At 45.2% G+C, this 14957-nt stretch overlaps 1 protein-coding gene and 1 non-coding gene across 2 annotated transcripts; both read right to left on the reverse strand.

Annotated features, from left to right (window-relative positions):
- Positions 1-285: 285 nt before the first annotated feature.
- Positions 286-6672, reverse strand: LOC140213118 (uncharacterized). Its single transcript, XM_072284270.1, has 2 exons — positions 5615-6672; positions 286-437 (listed from the first exon to the last, which is right to left on the reverse strand). Exon 1 carries the CDS (start codon positions 6267-6269, stop codon positions 5691-5693), a length of 579 nt encoding a protein of 192 aa, XP_072140371.1. The 5' UTR covers positions 6270-6672; the 3' UTR covers positions 286-437; positions 5615-5690.
- Positions 6673-14392: 7720 nt separating this feature from the next.
- On the reverse strand, positions 14393-14467 carry TRNAS-GGA (transfer RNA serine (anticodon GGA)). The gene has a single exon. It is a non-coding gene; the product is annotated as a tRNA-Ser (tRNA).
- Between the last annotated feature and the right edge of the window lie 490 nt (positions 14468-14957).

Raw genomic sequence — 14957 nt, forward strand, 5'->3', positions numbered from 1 at the left:
GCACATACTTAACGTAGTTAGTGCAAAAGGAAACGTGTGTAGGCTAGTTTGTTCTTCAACATGGAAGCCAAGTTGTGCTGCATAGCTGATGCAAAATATTACTAAATAAGAATGTGAAGGCACTCAAGATGGTGCACAATCATCTTCTGTGTTTCATATTAACTATGCAGTGCAAGTTGGTTTCATAGCAGGTGAGTGTTATGCATCTGCAAAAAAAAGTTATAGCTTATATGCTGCACTGGCCTGTTACATACACAATGCCAGCTTTGCAAGAAAAGAAATATGTATAATCAATCTTTTATTGGCAGAACCATTACAGCAAAATATACAAGTCTCATTTTCCACCTTAGACAATAGTGTAATATTTAGATAGAGGTACAGACGCTCCTGATGACTTGATGGTAGTGTTAATGCATGCAGCTGGTACATCAGTGGACCTGTACAAGAGGGAAAAAACGCAGGTGAAGTACAAAGGATTAAAAAGAATCTGCAACTTGCACTCCGAGATGAACATGTCACTGTGACAACCCGAGTGCTGCTGTTGAGGATTTTCTTAGCCTGTTGGTCCGCGGGCACAAGTGCCTGTCTTGCATGTAGCTGCTTAGCGCAGCTTCATGACAAGAGTTTTCTCTATCCGCCACCCGAGAACGCGCTCTGTAGCGGTCAGGCTCCGCCGAGAGACTTGCGGCAACGGGAAGGTAATGGGGCAATGTCAGTACAGATTTCGGTTGCTAAAGCAGTACCAGACCGATGGCAAGCAAATTTTGTAACACAGTTGAATATCCAAAATACTTGCTACTACTTAGAAGCAGATTGATCAGGTTTTCAAATTGAATAATACAAAGTGAACCTGCCCACATTAAAGTTTCAACCACAAGAAACACGTTCCTGACGGATTGTTGACGCCAGCTGCCATCGTCAAGAATGATGAGATGCTGGGGTTGATGCTCTAGATGCTGAATTGTGCTCACGTCAAATCAAATAGCCGGCCAAAAATATGTTGTAAACTTGTTCCTTGTGGTTGGGCCTAAGCAATCCCGATGCCGCAGGTAACCATAAAGCAGTTGCACAGCTGCTAATGGATCTAAGTTAATGCATTGATAATTAAATAAACCTCTTAGCAGCATCGAAGTATACAGGCATATTGCTAACGGGGCTCTGGAACAATAAAAGTTTCACATCACCGGTTTGTGTCAGTGTTTACTGGTAGCTTGTAGATACACTGAAACCCGATAATAAGTGGCCTATGCACTAAAAATAGGTTCATTATATCAGGTAATTCTTCAAATCCAAATGCACCTATAACGAAAGGAAACAAACTTTTGTATTGTGTTTGTCCTACATGAATTTGTTGTCCTCAGTGGAAAAATTAAGTCAGAGTTACCTGCATTTTTGTAAACAAAACCATGCATAGTAGACAGCAATCTTTAGCCTTAAACAGCTTGCCAGTCACTCAAAATAGAGACTCGATAGGAGCTTGCTTGAAGTACACTGCTGGTATGTTTCCGAGTATTCTAACATTTAGGCAGTATTTAAAAAAAAGTACGAAAAAAAAGGCCTCTGTTACAAGTGAGTGTTTTGCAGGAGTATCAGTCAGGAAGTTTTGTGTGTGCAATATACAGGATAATTCACTTTATGCTGGTTTGTTATAGTCAGGTTTGGCTAAAGCTGTACAACGAGAAAAATGCTACGTACTACAAGTGTGGATGTTTCCTTGGCACTAGCCAAACATGAGTTAGAGCACACAATTATTTTTTTATCCATATTATCTGGTAAAAGGCGAAGGCATTCCCTGTGAAAGGTTTTTGAACAGTATGCACAAGAAATGTCCAGTACTTTTCTGCCATACAGCGGTTGCCTGCATACACAATGCAACTCATAAATACAATCTTTTGGCCGCACACGAGTAGTGGGGGAGCTTGTGAGTGGAAAATCTTCCATGTTGCCTTTTTGTATGCATTTCAGCAAATGTCTGCGCAGCATACTCTGACTAAGGTTTAAATTTTCTGGTCTCCAATCTGATGCTAAATAATACATATTTGCAATTGCAAACAAGCCACAGTCAAGCGTGTTGCACTGGTTTTGTGCCCCTTTAGTGCAAATGGTCAGCGTTGGTGACTGCAATTTTAGCATGTGACAGATTTGCCTGATGGCATCAGAAGGAGTACCTTGGTCAATTGAGTCATATACAAAGACTGTGTTTTCATCAGCGTCAACATTGGTTACCGTATGCCAGTGATCGGGATTTCGGACATGCAAGCTTTGAATAAAAGGGCTTTCTACTTTAGTAAATAGTAAACGATGGGCAAGTAGCACATCTTGAAAGCCATCCCAGTGAGGAAACTTTTTATGAATCAAGTATTGTGCTACGTTAATCACGCTGTCTGATATTGAGGTGCCCTGTACTAAAGCATTTAAATCGGCATCTGAAAGAGAGTAGCGTTTGCAGACATTTAACATGTCTGCTGTCACCATTGCAAGGCTTACCATTTGCTTTTGCGATGGCAAAAACTTACGCTTAACAGCTTTGACTTTCTTTGGCCGTCCTCTTCTTGCTTTTACCAAAAGTACATTAAGTTTTGTACTATTCGAATGCCTGCAACTGCTTGTAGCAGTCAACTGGGGTAATGGAGCTGGTGTACCTTGTAAGCTAACTGTAATTTGATTACTAGGAAAGGTGGTTAAGTTTCTGAAGAATGCCTCGCATGATGCAAGTTTTTCCATTAGCTCCTTCTCACCACAATTAGATAATACATTAGCCACAGTCTTGGACATTTCACAAAGCCTCTTGTAGGTGTAAGAATACTTTTCTTGAGCAGTGTCGAGCTTCACAGATGGCAGCAGCTGAATGCTGCTTGTCACCACTGGTGTGGCACTTGAGACCATGCAGCTGTCACTCAGGAAATGATCCTTACACCACCTGTCTGGTATGCATGCTTTGTCAAAAAGGTCTTGCTGGGCGAAATGGCGAGCTTCTATAATGTGTGCACAAGGCAAACTGTACTGGTTATAAAAAGCACACATGCAACACGTCAGGCATAATGAAACACTGTGCTCATAACTTGCTGAAGCCACTACATAAGAATTAGCAGTGGAAGTAACCAAATAACCTACTTTAAACCGTTCACACTGCTCAAGTACTTTACTTGTGGCCTCAGAAGTGCAATTACGGGCCAAGTCTAGTTGAAATGGCTCACTGACGTCATTTACATTTAAGTTCAGCTTCATTTCCTTAAACTTGGAAAATTTTAGAGATAAGAAATCCTTCTCAATATAACTTACTAATGCTTCTATTGCTTGAACCAAATGCATGCTTGAAGTGAGATAACTTTTAATTTTTTGATTGTGACACTCAATGCGATTATTCGTGTTATTACCAAATGTAGGATGTTTCTGCCGATATGCATGTACCCACATTTCTTTACAGGAGTGCCAGTTCTGCATGTAATAAGAAATAAAATCTTTAGACGCCATAGCTTCGAGCTCAGCAAGCCTGTCTAAGTAGTCCTGCACAGTGAAGGAATAAACAATTTTTTTAACAGAGGGAGTCACTGATCACGCTGCAGTCTAGCTTTCTCATTGACTTTTTGCTGAAAGCATTGCAGCACATGCCATGTACACAACAAAATTTCAGAATTAGGAAGAATCTTGGTCAAAATGCGTAGCTCGTTCATGTCTTTATCTATCATGACTACACTGCAAGCAGATACAATGAACGGGTTAAACTCTGCAAACTTGGCAAACATAGCCTGCACAATTTCAGTCGTTTCATTCTGCAAAAAGGCATAACACACAGGTCTCCCACGACCTCCACCATCTTCAACCAATATAGAGTACAAGATATAGCCTTCAATGTTCACTTTATATGTTCCATCAATAAATAAAATCTCTGGGTACTTTTCCAAAATCTCACGCATGTACGTTGTCTGAAGTAACACAAATTGCAGGTTATTACTTTGATTCTTTTCATAGTGAATGACCCAGTTTGGATTATTTGCTAACAAGGTGTCTATTTTTTCCAAAACCATTTCTCCGTGAGCCTGCTCGTTGCGAATAGGAATAGAAAACCTTTGCTTGTAATTGTTAACATCTTTTGTAGTTAATTTCTTGCCCGTTTTCTGTTCGACCAAACTTTTAAAATACTTTGGGTCAATATTACATTTGGCAAAATCAAAGAATTCTACCTTCTCTGCATCGTTTAGAAGCCTGCTTTGAGGATACAAGTCATAATACTTCGTGGCGTGATTATGCTTAGCTTGCAGCTTGGTTATATTGTAGTGAAGAGTAGGTGATTTGCACAGGCTTACTGAAACTGCCATTTCACAACCAGTACCATTGTATGCTTGCTTGGGTCGCTTTCCTGTGCCTCTTGGTTTTATAGCACGACCATGAACACAGCTATATCAAATCCTAATATACTCAAACTCTTTAGATTCTGTTGCAAATGGACTTCTATGAGACCTACTTATCGTGACTATGTGCTTGCCCTCCCTGCACCATTCATCAAAGCTTTGCCTGAAAGAAATAAAATTATCAAATGTTGCATTTAAATAAACTTTGCTGCCTCCACCATGCAATAAAGTGACAGTGTTAGGAACTCTGGTTGTGTTAGCACCAGCTCCTTCACAAACAGCCTGGGCATCAGAGCTGGCAGGCCTGCAGCTGGATGTCAGAGCAGCCTCACAACACCTACTTCGCGTGGGAGCAATGCACGCAGCTTTGTCAAGGTCACCAGCCTCTGTGCCAGGATTGCTCGTCATCTGCCCTCCATCTTGCATTGTTTCTGACCTACAGCATTTGCAGACAATGACCTCATTTGGAACACCATTTATGACAGGTCTGCACTCAGCCATAGCAACTACCAAGCAGTCTTTATTCTGCCTGCTAGCCACATGCTGCACCTTGCCAAAACTATCACAAATGGCGTAATGAGGGGCACTGGCTTGTCCTTCAAGCTTGCTACCAGAGACAGCAGAAGGAGCAGACTCAGACTTTATACTGTTAATGCATGTCTGTTTCTGGCTAACAACTGCTTTCAAAGGTGAAGCGAACTTCAAGAACTTGGCAGCTGTCACAGCAAGAACTTTGCCTTTCCTGTCTGCAGCCAGGTCACAGCTCCATTCTTGCTTGTGCAGTGCTGCAGCCTTCCGCCTCCTTCTCGATACTACCACTTTCCACTCCCTGTCGCCACAGTGGGAGACAGCCTCTGGCACAGCTGCTTCTTGAGCACTGGCCTCTCCTTCCCCCACAGGTGAGCACACAACAGGAGCACTCTCATGCTTTTGTGTGGCTCTCCTAGTTTTCCAGACAGAAGTGGTGCTTGCACCTCGACCAGGGATCATTGGCTCAGCAGACCTCCCCTCGGCTTTTCCCCTACTTGGTACACTTGTGCCATGGAAAGTGGGGGAAGGCAGGCTGTCCCAGGTGAACCAAGCCTTGCTTCCCTTGCAACGGACACGGACACCGCCAACAAGTGAAAATCCAGCACCTTGAAGGGTTCTGGTAGGCTGGTTGGTGCCGTGCCTCTGCAAGGGAGCAGTGCTGGCTTTCCAGACAGGAGCTGGTGCTGTGGAAGGTCCACTTGCTGCATGCGAAGAAATTAAAATATGCAAACCAAGCGGGGGAAAGTCAGCCTCGGAGATGGCAGGGATGCTGTCCTGCCGAGTCCAACTGGTCCATGAAGAAGGTGCCTAGGTCTCCTTGTAGGACTGCTGGATGCGGCTTCTCTCCAGATGGATGGACAGGGTGCAGGCCCCCTGGTACAGGAAGTCTGCCAGCACCTTGTTACCAAAGCGGCTCGGGTGGACACCATCTCTGCTCAGGCAACTGGGCCAGTTGTCCACGAGACCACCCAGGAATGTGTAGCCGCACTCGTGGCAGTACTGCATCAGGGCACTGTTAATCCTTTTGTAGTTACCATTCAGGTCATGCAACCATGAGGACTGAGCTTCCCATGAGCTGTACTGATTCTGCCCCCGAGGAAGAATGGCAGAAAAAGCTACATGCACCATGGGATTTCTCTCAATGATCCCCTGAGCGAGCTGGCAATACTTGTCCATGCACACGCTGACACTGTCAACAGTGTTGTTAGTGCCAACGTGCACAATGACAACATCAAAACCAGCTAGCTTGTCAGCAATCATTGACAGCAAATGCTCAATCCTTACTCCTCTATGCGCGGCAACACTGACTGACAAACTACGACGCGATGGGAAATACTGGTCCGCGTATTTCACCATCGAGTCACCGGCAACCAAAACACGTGTCATGTTGCAAGCAGTGCAATCTAAAATGACACCTAGAAGAAAAAAAAAAGACTGCGAGAAAATAAATCTGAGCTTTTTCACAAACGAAAGGAGGCTACCTTCTAGTCAGCACTATATATACGTTGAATCAGGGAAATCTGCGCTAGGGTTGAACAAAGCAAGAGGTCGCGAACAAGGACAGCAAGATCTGCAAATACGCGACTAACACAATCAAAATACCATCAAAATACTTATTAGAATATATATATATATAACGCTAGCAAATATAAGATAACCCTGCAAAGCAGCTTTCGCGCATATAAAAGGATGATGTCAAAGGCTTGCGAGAATGCAGCAGAACCAGGCCTTGGGCCCAGCACCAGCGGCAGCAGAAAAGCACGACCCGCAAGCGCGGCTGACGGGATGCGTACTGAATGTCACCTGCGAACAAACAATCAAACCACGCGCCCTCGAAAAAACGGAAATACGCGTGCATGTGACGTTGACATTTAGTGACGTCACTTCCGTGCGTTGCAGGAGTCGATTTTGTGTGGGGTCGTCTGGGGAGCACCGCGTTGCCGCAGTCTTGGTGCTGGGCTAGTTGGTGATGCATTCTTTAAAACTGATGGTAGCGCTAAAAGGACGGACACAAGATGAAAAGACGACACGACGACGAGGAAAGCTTCCTCGTCGTCGTGTCGTCTTTTCATCTTGTGTCCGTCCTTTCAGCGCTACCATCAGTTTTAAAGATACTGTCGTTCATGCGCTGCCGCAAAGGCCGCGGTGGCGCTGCGGTCAGCTTGGCGATGTAGTCACGCGGTTGCGCGCGTGTGCAGCTTCCCCATGGCTTCCCGCTGTGTCTGGCCGGCGCAACAGCATTCCTGTTTCTTCGCGGCTGCCAAAGTGTTCTCTCGTTCATGGCAATGTGTGTTTCGCTGTTGGCATGTTAATGTTAGTGCCGGACTTCGCCGAACTGATGAATTCCAGAGCAAAAAACACGAGGCAGCGTCACTGCTTCGCCCCTGGCTGCACGTCCTGCTATGTGTCGTCGAGGCAGCAGGAAGGGTGTTCTAAACTTAGGAGGGTGCTCTAAGTTGCATATTTCTTGAAGGTCGAACGTCTTAATTTTTTATTTAGTGAAAAGTGATATCCTTGCCTCCCCATTTCTTAGTGGGTGTTCAATGTTTAATGCTTTTCTTTCAAATTACACAGACACATGTGTAAATGTGATATCTTGTATTTTGAATTACCCTGAATGTATGATGTGCAGTGTTTTGCTATTACTACGATGTGCAATACATTTTTGCTATGCTTTGTATTACCTGTTCTGAATCCCATTCACATTTTTTGGAGTAAGCTAACGCTTCATATTACTGAAACTTTAGGAGTGGAAGACACCGGCCAAAGAACTGCCAACCTTTTTTGTGATTTAATACCCCTTTTAATTTCCTTTGTACATATTCCTTTATGCCCTGAGGCAATAAACAACGTTATTTAAAAAATGCAGTCGCAGGGACCCGAAACATATTTCCACCCTAATTCTTTTGGTCTGTGTCTCCTACTGTCGTCATGCACTATCTTGACCACACAGGACTCATTCGGACCTTTCAATTCCTGAAACTGAAAGGATTCGCGAATAACGCTTTAGATACGCCGATGTGTTACGCAGCAGATGTATTGCAGAGGCAACCACTCGATTTTAATGGTTTTGTTTGTGGGGTTCCACGTGCCAAAGTGACTCAGGCTATGAGAGATGCCGTAGTGGAGGCATGAAAGACTGGAAATTTCGACCACCTGGGGTTCTTTGGTGTGTACTAACATCGCACAGCAAACGGGCGCCTTGTTTTTCGCCTCCATCGAAAAGCGGCCGCCGCGGCCGGGATGCCATCCCTCATCCTTGGGCACAACAATCGGGCGCCCTAACCACTGCACCACCACGGCTTAAAATTGCATTCTGTCAGCCGTAGTCACGTTCGACTAGCGTTTAATAAGCTAAACCATTGCTTGCAACAACATCACTGAAAGGTAGACGCGTTGCGTGCACGGCAGGCCTGCGTCCTTGCGTATGCTCAAAGCCAGCGCCGCGTACCATGCATCGGATGGATGGATGGATGTTATGAGCGTCCCCTTTGGAACGGGGCGGTGGGTTGCGCCACCAAGCTCTTGCTACTACGCTGCCTAATATCCTACCTAGGTTAACCAATGAAAAAAAAAAAAAAAACACTATGAACTACCGCGTCCAAACTTTCTGATCCCCTATTGCGAATTGTGCTTTTGTATGTCTCCGTCTTTTGTCGTTTCCCTACTTTTCTTCCACCAATCCTCCAATCGCCTCTTACTAATGTCTATTGCGGACCTGTTTGCTTTACCACTGCTCCCGCTGAACCCAAGGGCTTCAAGGAGGCCAGTGGTGCCTAAATCGACCGCTGGGTAGACGTCTTCACATTCTAATAAAATATGCTCCGTCGTTTCCCTAGCTTTACCGCATCAAGCACATGCTTCTTCCTTCTTATATCTCGCTTTATAGGTGCGTGTTCTAAGGCATCCCGATCTCGCTTCGAAAAGTAATGAGCTTCCCTTTGAGTTATCATAAATGGTTTCTTTCCTGATTTCGTTTTTTCCTCTTAAGTAGTTACTCATGGCAGGTTTCTTTTCCATTGCCGCCACCCATGAGATTAATTCAGCCTCTCTGACTTTTCGCTTGACCTTCCTTGTTGCTGTGTTGCCCACCCCACAGGCCGCATACTTGCTGGTAAGCTTCCTAGTTCTTTTCCTCCACTGTGAATCAATGTTTTGCCTGTACAGATACCTGAACACTCTCCCAGCCCATTCACTTTCTTCCATATTCCTCAGCCGTTCTTCATACTCAATTTTACTGCGAGCTTCCCTCACTTCAAAACTAGTCCAGCCCATATCCCCCTGCACAGCTTCATTTGTAGTCTTCCCGTGAGCGCCCAGTGCGAGGCGACCCACTGACCTTTGGTTCCCGTCGAGTCCTGATTGTACCCCTGATTTAAAGCAAACAACCGCATTTCCAAAAGTAAGTCCTGGAACCATTACCCCTTTGCACATACCTCGGAGGACCTCGTACCTATTGCATACCCATAGCGCTCTGTGCTTCATTATGGCTGCATTTCTCTTTATTTATTTATTTATTTATTTATTAGATACTGCCAACTGCCTCTTGGCAGTCCAGGCAGGAGTGAGTGTATACAAAGTCGGCACTGCAAGTCAAAATAACAAAAACATGGGTTACAAGGAACCATAAAGAAATGCTTAAATATACAGACTATTGCGTCGGGAAATGCAGCATGTACAAAATTTACATAGATAGGAAAATGGTGATTCTAAAATGAACACGCTTCATTGCAAAGATTGTACGGCAGACACAAATGATTCAACCGAGGGCATGCAAGCGACTTCTTGCGGTAGAGCATTCCACTCTGCTATAGTTCGAGGAAAAAACGAGAAGCGATAAGCAGTAGTTTTAGTCGGTGGCATCTCAATCGTTTTGCTGTGCTTGCGTCTGGTTTCTCTTGTTTTATTAAAATTGATGTATATGTCGGGATCCATTTTTGTTTGTTTATTAACGATATTAAACAAAGTTTGTAGGCGATGCAGTCTACGCCGAAATTCTAGCGATGGGAGGCCAGACCGTGTTCTGAGATCAGTGATCGAGACTCGTCCATGCGATGCGGGTGAGGCGGCGAGTGTCGACAGGTCCCGGGTGTAAGCGGCGGCGCTGTTGTAGCGTGGGCTGTAAAAAAGTAGGGAAACGACAAAAGACGGAGACGTACAAAAGCACAGTTCGCAATAGGGGATCAGAAAATTTGGGCGTGGTAGTTCATAGAGCTTTTTTTTTCTTTTTTCATTGTTTAACCTAGGTAAGATATTAGGCAGTATAGAAGCAAGAGCTTGGTGGCGCAACCCACCGCCCCGTTCCAAAGAGGACGCTCATAACATCCATCCATCCTGTAGGCTCGGCGCGCACGCGCGCGCGGCTAGCAGTCCCGCCAAGCTGCCTGCAGCTCTTTGTTGCTTTTAGTGCGGTGCATTTTTCCTCTTTCTGAGTTCGCGGCGTTAAGACTACGGTCATGCCGAATCGTCGGCGTCAACGGCATTGTTTTGCTCCCGGTTGCAAAACGGGATACCAGTGGACGAAAGGCGATCAGCCGTCGCTCTTCGCTGTGCCAAAGGATGAGAAACGACGCAAGCAGTGGGAACGCTACCTTCATCGAAAAGATAAGGTTTTGGACGAAACCTGCTCTGTGTGTGAGCTACATTTTGAGCCACCATGCATTGTGAGGGACTTTATATACATAATTGTAGGCAAAGAAGTCCGCATCCCGCGTGGAAAGCCGGAATTCTTACCTGATGCGGTGCCAACTTTGCTGCCGAACGCGGCGAGCTGTCTGTCAAAGAAAACACCGCTACAGAGGCCACCTAGAAAGGGGAAAAGCACAAGTACATATCCTAATGAAGCGAAAAGACCACAAAGTAATGATTCCGACGTTAACAAGGAATCGAGGTGTCCGGACATTGACACTGAGAGTAGCGTGTTGGCGAACGACCAAGACCCTTGTGAAATTGACGAAGCGTCTGTGCCGGACGATTTTTCTAGGCTGGATGTTCCTTCAGAATACTGGAGCTGCCATCGCATACTTGATTACAGTGGAACTGTGTACTGCAACCTAAGAATGGGCGAAAATCAACGCGTGGAGTCAGAGTGCGTGGTGATGCTTTCACGCGATGATGGGCCCGGCGCCGCATATAGTGCGCACATTTGCGGCCACTTAGTAGAAACGGGACGCAGTGCTCTACAATACACTACACAATACACTACATTACACGACATTACACTACATGGCAGGTTATGTAACGCGCAAGTTCATTGCACGCAGTGACTGTGTCGAATGGAAAAACTTGCTTCTACAGGCGCCAAATGAGGAAAGCCAGGACAGTGTGTTTACTGCAATTTGTGACAAAGGAGGGTTGCTCTACCCGTCCCGTGTGCTTTTTTTTTTTTACTGTGAGGAGGCTGGAAAACCTTTTCACAACTTTTTTTTAGTCAGGAAAAGCTGTGCAGTAACAGCACAGTAGATGTTATGGTGCTGGGCAAATCTCAGATTTCATGTGGTGTAGGGTGCAGCTAGAACTCAGAAGCGCTCACAGCCAGCATTGTCAAGTTTTATGGTTTAACAAGGCTGCATTTTTATGTTAAAGCAATCAATGAGTCGTGAGAAGCTCGCAGGAAAAAGAAGCTTCATGCTAAGATGGGCAAGTACTAATATACTGTGCAAACAAGAAAACACGGCATTCCTTTGAGAAATTCAAGAATATGTTTCACACTGTGCATAGTTGGAGCGCTGCAATAAAGGAGTGCTTTATTTTATAAAAGTTATTTTGTCTTGTCTTGCATTCATCAGCGTTTATACATCGGCGGCAACTGACCCTTCGTTTTGAAGAAAAAAAAATGCATGCATCAGAACAACAATTAAAACAGGGACATGCATACCACACTTAACATTATCGCATTCGCATATAGTTCGCGGTACACAGAACGGTCTCTAAGTGAAGCGTTTTTTTTTAAATTCCAATTTCTTGTTGCCCCGCCCCTCTAATAAAACACTTCCGAGATGGCTCAAGCTGGAGTACGCTCGGCCACGTTTGCCGACAGCTTCGGGTTGGCTGCTGGATAACCCCGATGATCGATATAATGTTTACTCCTCTCCCTTTACTCAGCCTTTCCTATGGGCGGCGATAATACTACTATGCACAAACGTTGAAATATGGGAGCCGTACCTGCAAAAGAGCACGATCAGCGTTGCGAAGCATTAACGGGGCCGCTCGTCAGCACCACCGCGCTATCGGCTCTTGGCTACTACTGCATCTAATTCTCTTGATTCACCTACAATATCTCCGTACAGCTTCACCTATTTGTAGAACCTGTTTTAAAAGACAGAGCCTTGTTAGACAGAGGGCCCGGGCCGTCGCCGAAAGACTCTGTCTACCGGCCCCGACCTGGGTGGAGCCGCCGGATTGATTTCCCCTCAGGACCGAAACAAAGTTCTAACTCACTCACTCCGATGATTCTATGCACAGCGCGCAGCCACGGCGCGGCGCGCCGCATTTCATACAGCCCAGAATGGCTTCAGAACGGCTTCAGAATAGGTAGGCGTTTGGATGATAACTTGTTTGTTCTTACTCGGTGTATTGAAATATCAAAAGCAGAAAGCAGAACGTTGTATGTGGCCTTTTTAGACATTACAGGAGCCTACGATAACGTAGACCGCAACATTTTGTGGGATATTCTGGAAGGGGAAGGCTTAGGTAACGATTGTATGCAGCTTTTGAGAGAGATTTACCTAGAAAATACCGTTTGCGTTGAATGGGAAAGGATGAGGAGCGAGGAGAAAGTTCATATCAACAAGGGACTGAGGCAGGGGTGCCCTTTATCCCCGCTGCTGTTTATGATGTACATGGTGAGGATGGAGAGGGCGCTAGAAGGAAGTAATATCGGGTTTAATCTCTCATACAAACAGGCGGGTACAGTAATAGAGCAGCAACTCTCAGGTTTATTTTATGCGGACGACATTGTGTTGCTAGCTAACAAGCAAAGTGATTTGCAACGTCTGGCTAATATCTGTGGACTGGAAGGCAACAATTTAGGTTTGAAATTTAGTGTTAGAAAATCAGGTGTTATGGTATTCAATGAAAACAGTTAACAGACAGTGGAGATACAGGGCCAAGAAATACCTCGGGTAACAGAATATAAATACCTTGGTATATGGATAAACGAAGGCAATGGATGTATGGAAACACAGGAAAAAAAAACCATAACCGTAAAGGGGAAGAGAAATGCAGCCATAATGAAGCACAGAGCGCTATGGGGATACAATAGGCACGAGGTCCTCCGAGGTATGTGGAAAAGTATAATGGTTCCAGGACTTACTTTTGGAAATGCGGTTGTTTGCTATAAATCAGGGGTACAATCAGGACTCGACGGGAACCCAAGGTCAGTGGGTCGCCTTGCATTGGGCGCTCACGGGAAGACTACAAATTAAGCTGTGCAGGGTGATATGGGCTGGACTAGTTTTGAAGTGAGGGAAGCTCGCAGTAAAATTGAGTATGAAGAACGGCTGAGGAATATGGAAGACAGTAAATCGGCTGGGAGAGTGTTCAGGTATCTGTACAGGCAAAACATTGATTCATAGTGGAGGAAAAGAACTAGGAAGCTTACCAGCAAGTAAGCGGCCAGTAGGGTGGACAACACAGCAACAAGGAAGGTCAAGCGGAAAGTCAGAGAGGCTGAATTAATCTCATGGGTGGCGGCAATGGAAAAGAAACCTGCCATGAGTAACTACATAAGAGGAAAAAACAAAATCAGGAAAGGAACCATTTATGACAACTCAAAGGGAAGTTCATTACTTTTCGAAGCAAGATCGGGATGCCTTAGAACACGCACCTATAAAGCGAGATATAAGAAGGAAGAAGAAACATGTGCTTGCTGTGGTAAAGCTAGGGAAACTACGGAGCATGTTTTATTAGAATGTGAAGACGTCTACCCAGCGGTCGATTTAGGCACCACTGGCCTCCTTGAAGCCCTTGGGTTTAGAGGGAGCAGTGGTAAAGCAAACATATTCTAGAGCACTGTAGTTACGGTGCTGCTACACGGCAGAATGTGTAAATGGCAGATGACCCAAGTGCCGCTTGTGCGCGGACTTGTTTAGAGAAAATAAAGAGTATTCATCATTTATTTCGCAATGTAAACGCACATTCCTGACGCATGGTTCAGGTCTGCCGTCCGCCGACTAAGGGCGGTAGTGAATGGAGTCGCTAAATGAGTGCTTTGCGGCGTCATTGCATGCACGGGAAACAGCGTTCGTTTTATAGCCATAGTAATATCGCTGCGCTGTCAACAGCCATTCTCTGGTAACTTTTCTCCGCAGCATAACGCTTGAGTGCTCTTTGCAGATGTGACGGAGGTTGTGTGTGCGGTCGGTATTTGTGATTTTCTAGAAAGAAACTTCATTACAAAGTGCATTACTAAAGGGGAAAAACCAGACATCCACCCGTTCGTAGCAATTGATATAAAGGAAACCCATGCGGGTTCCTCTAGAGAAAAGCCTCAGAGTTGAAGAAAAATTCGTCCTGGTCCGGGACTCGAACCCGGGACCACCGCCTTTCCGGGGCAGCCGCTCTACCATCTGAGCTAACCAGGCGGCTAGCAGATGGCAGGGCGAATTCGAATTTGTCTACAACACACGAAGCAAAGGCAAGTCGGAGCACGCAGTTTTGGCAGGTTTCCGCAGAACTACTACGTCAAACAAAGTGCATGATCAGGCTGCGTGGTCGTCCGTTCTACTAGAGCGGGACAATCGATAAACGATGCAAGCATGGGCATACACGTGCTGTTGCCAAATAAACCTTAAGGTGGGTCCATTTAATACTGGTGATTTAATCATGGATGAAAGACTAGGATGTTCTCTTTAGGTGCTTGCTTCCAAATAGGATAAATCGAAACTTGGCCAACCAATTTTACTAGTGTTATAAGGTTTTGTGAGAAAGGGTGTTGTGTATTGCTTTGTAACGAGCGACATTAAGAGTGTGGCATTGTCACCCATTGCAGGTGTATTTTCCCGGCTGGAAGTTATGTTCATGTGCTCAACAGCGCTTCAGGAACCCTCTGAACGCTTACACGTTAATATTACA

This window comes from Dermacentor andersoni, chromosome 9, assembly GCF_023375885.2.
Source record: "Dermacentor andersoni chromosome 9, qqDerAnde1_hic_scaffold, whole genome shotgun sequence".
In the NCBI taxonomy this organism is placed as follows: domain Eukaryota; kingdom Metazoa; phylum Arthropoda; class Arachnida; order Ixodida; family Ixodidae; genus Dermacentor; species Dermacentor andersoni.

Excerpts from the sequence above, each read along its gene's own strand:
- LOC140213118 (XM_072284270.1), bottom strand. The coding sequence starts at position 6,269 with ATGACACGTGTTTTGGTTGCCGGTGACTCGATGGTGAAATACGCGGAC.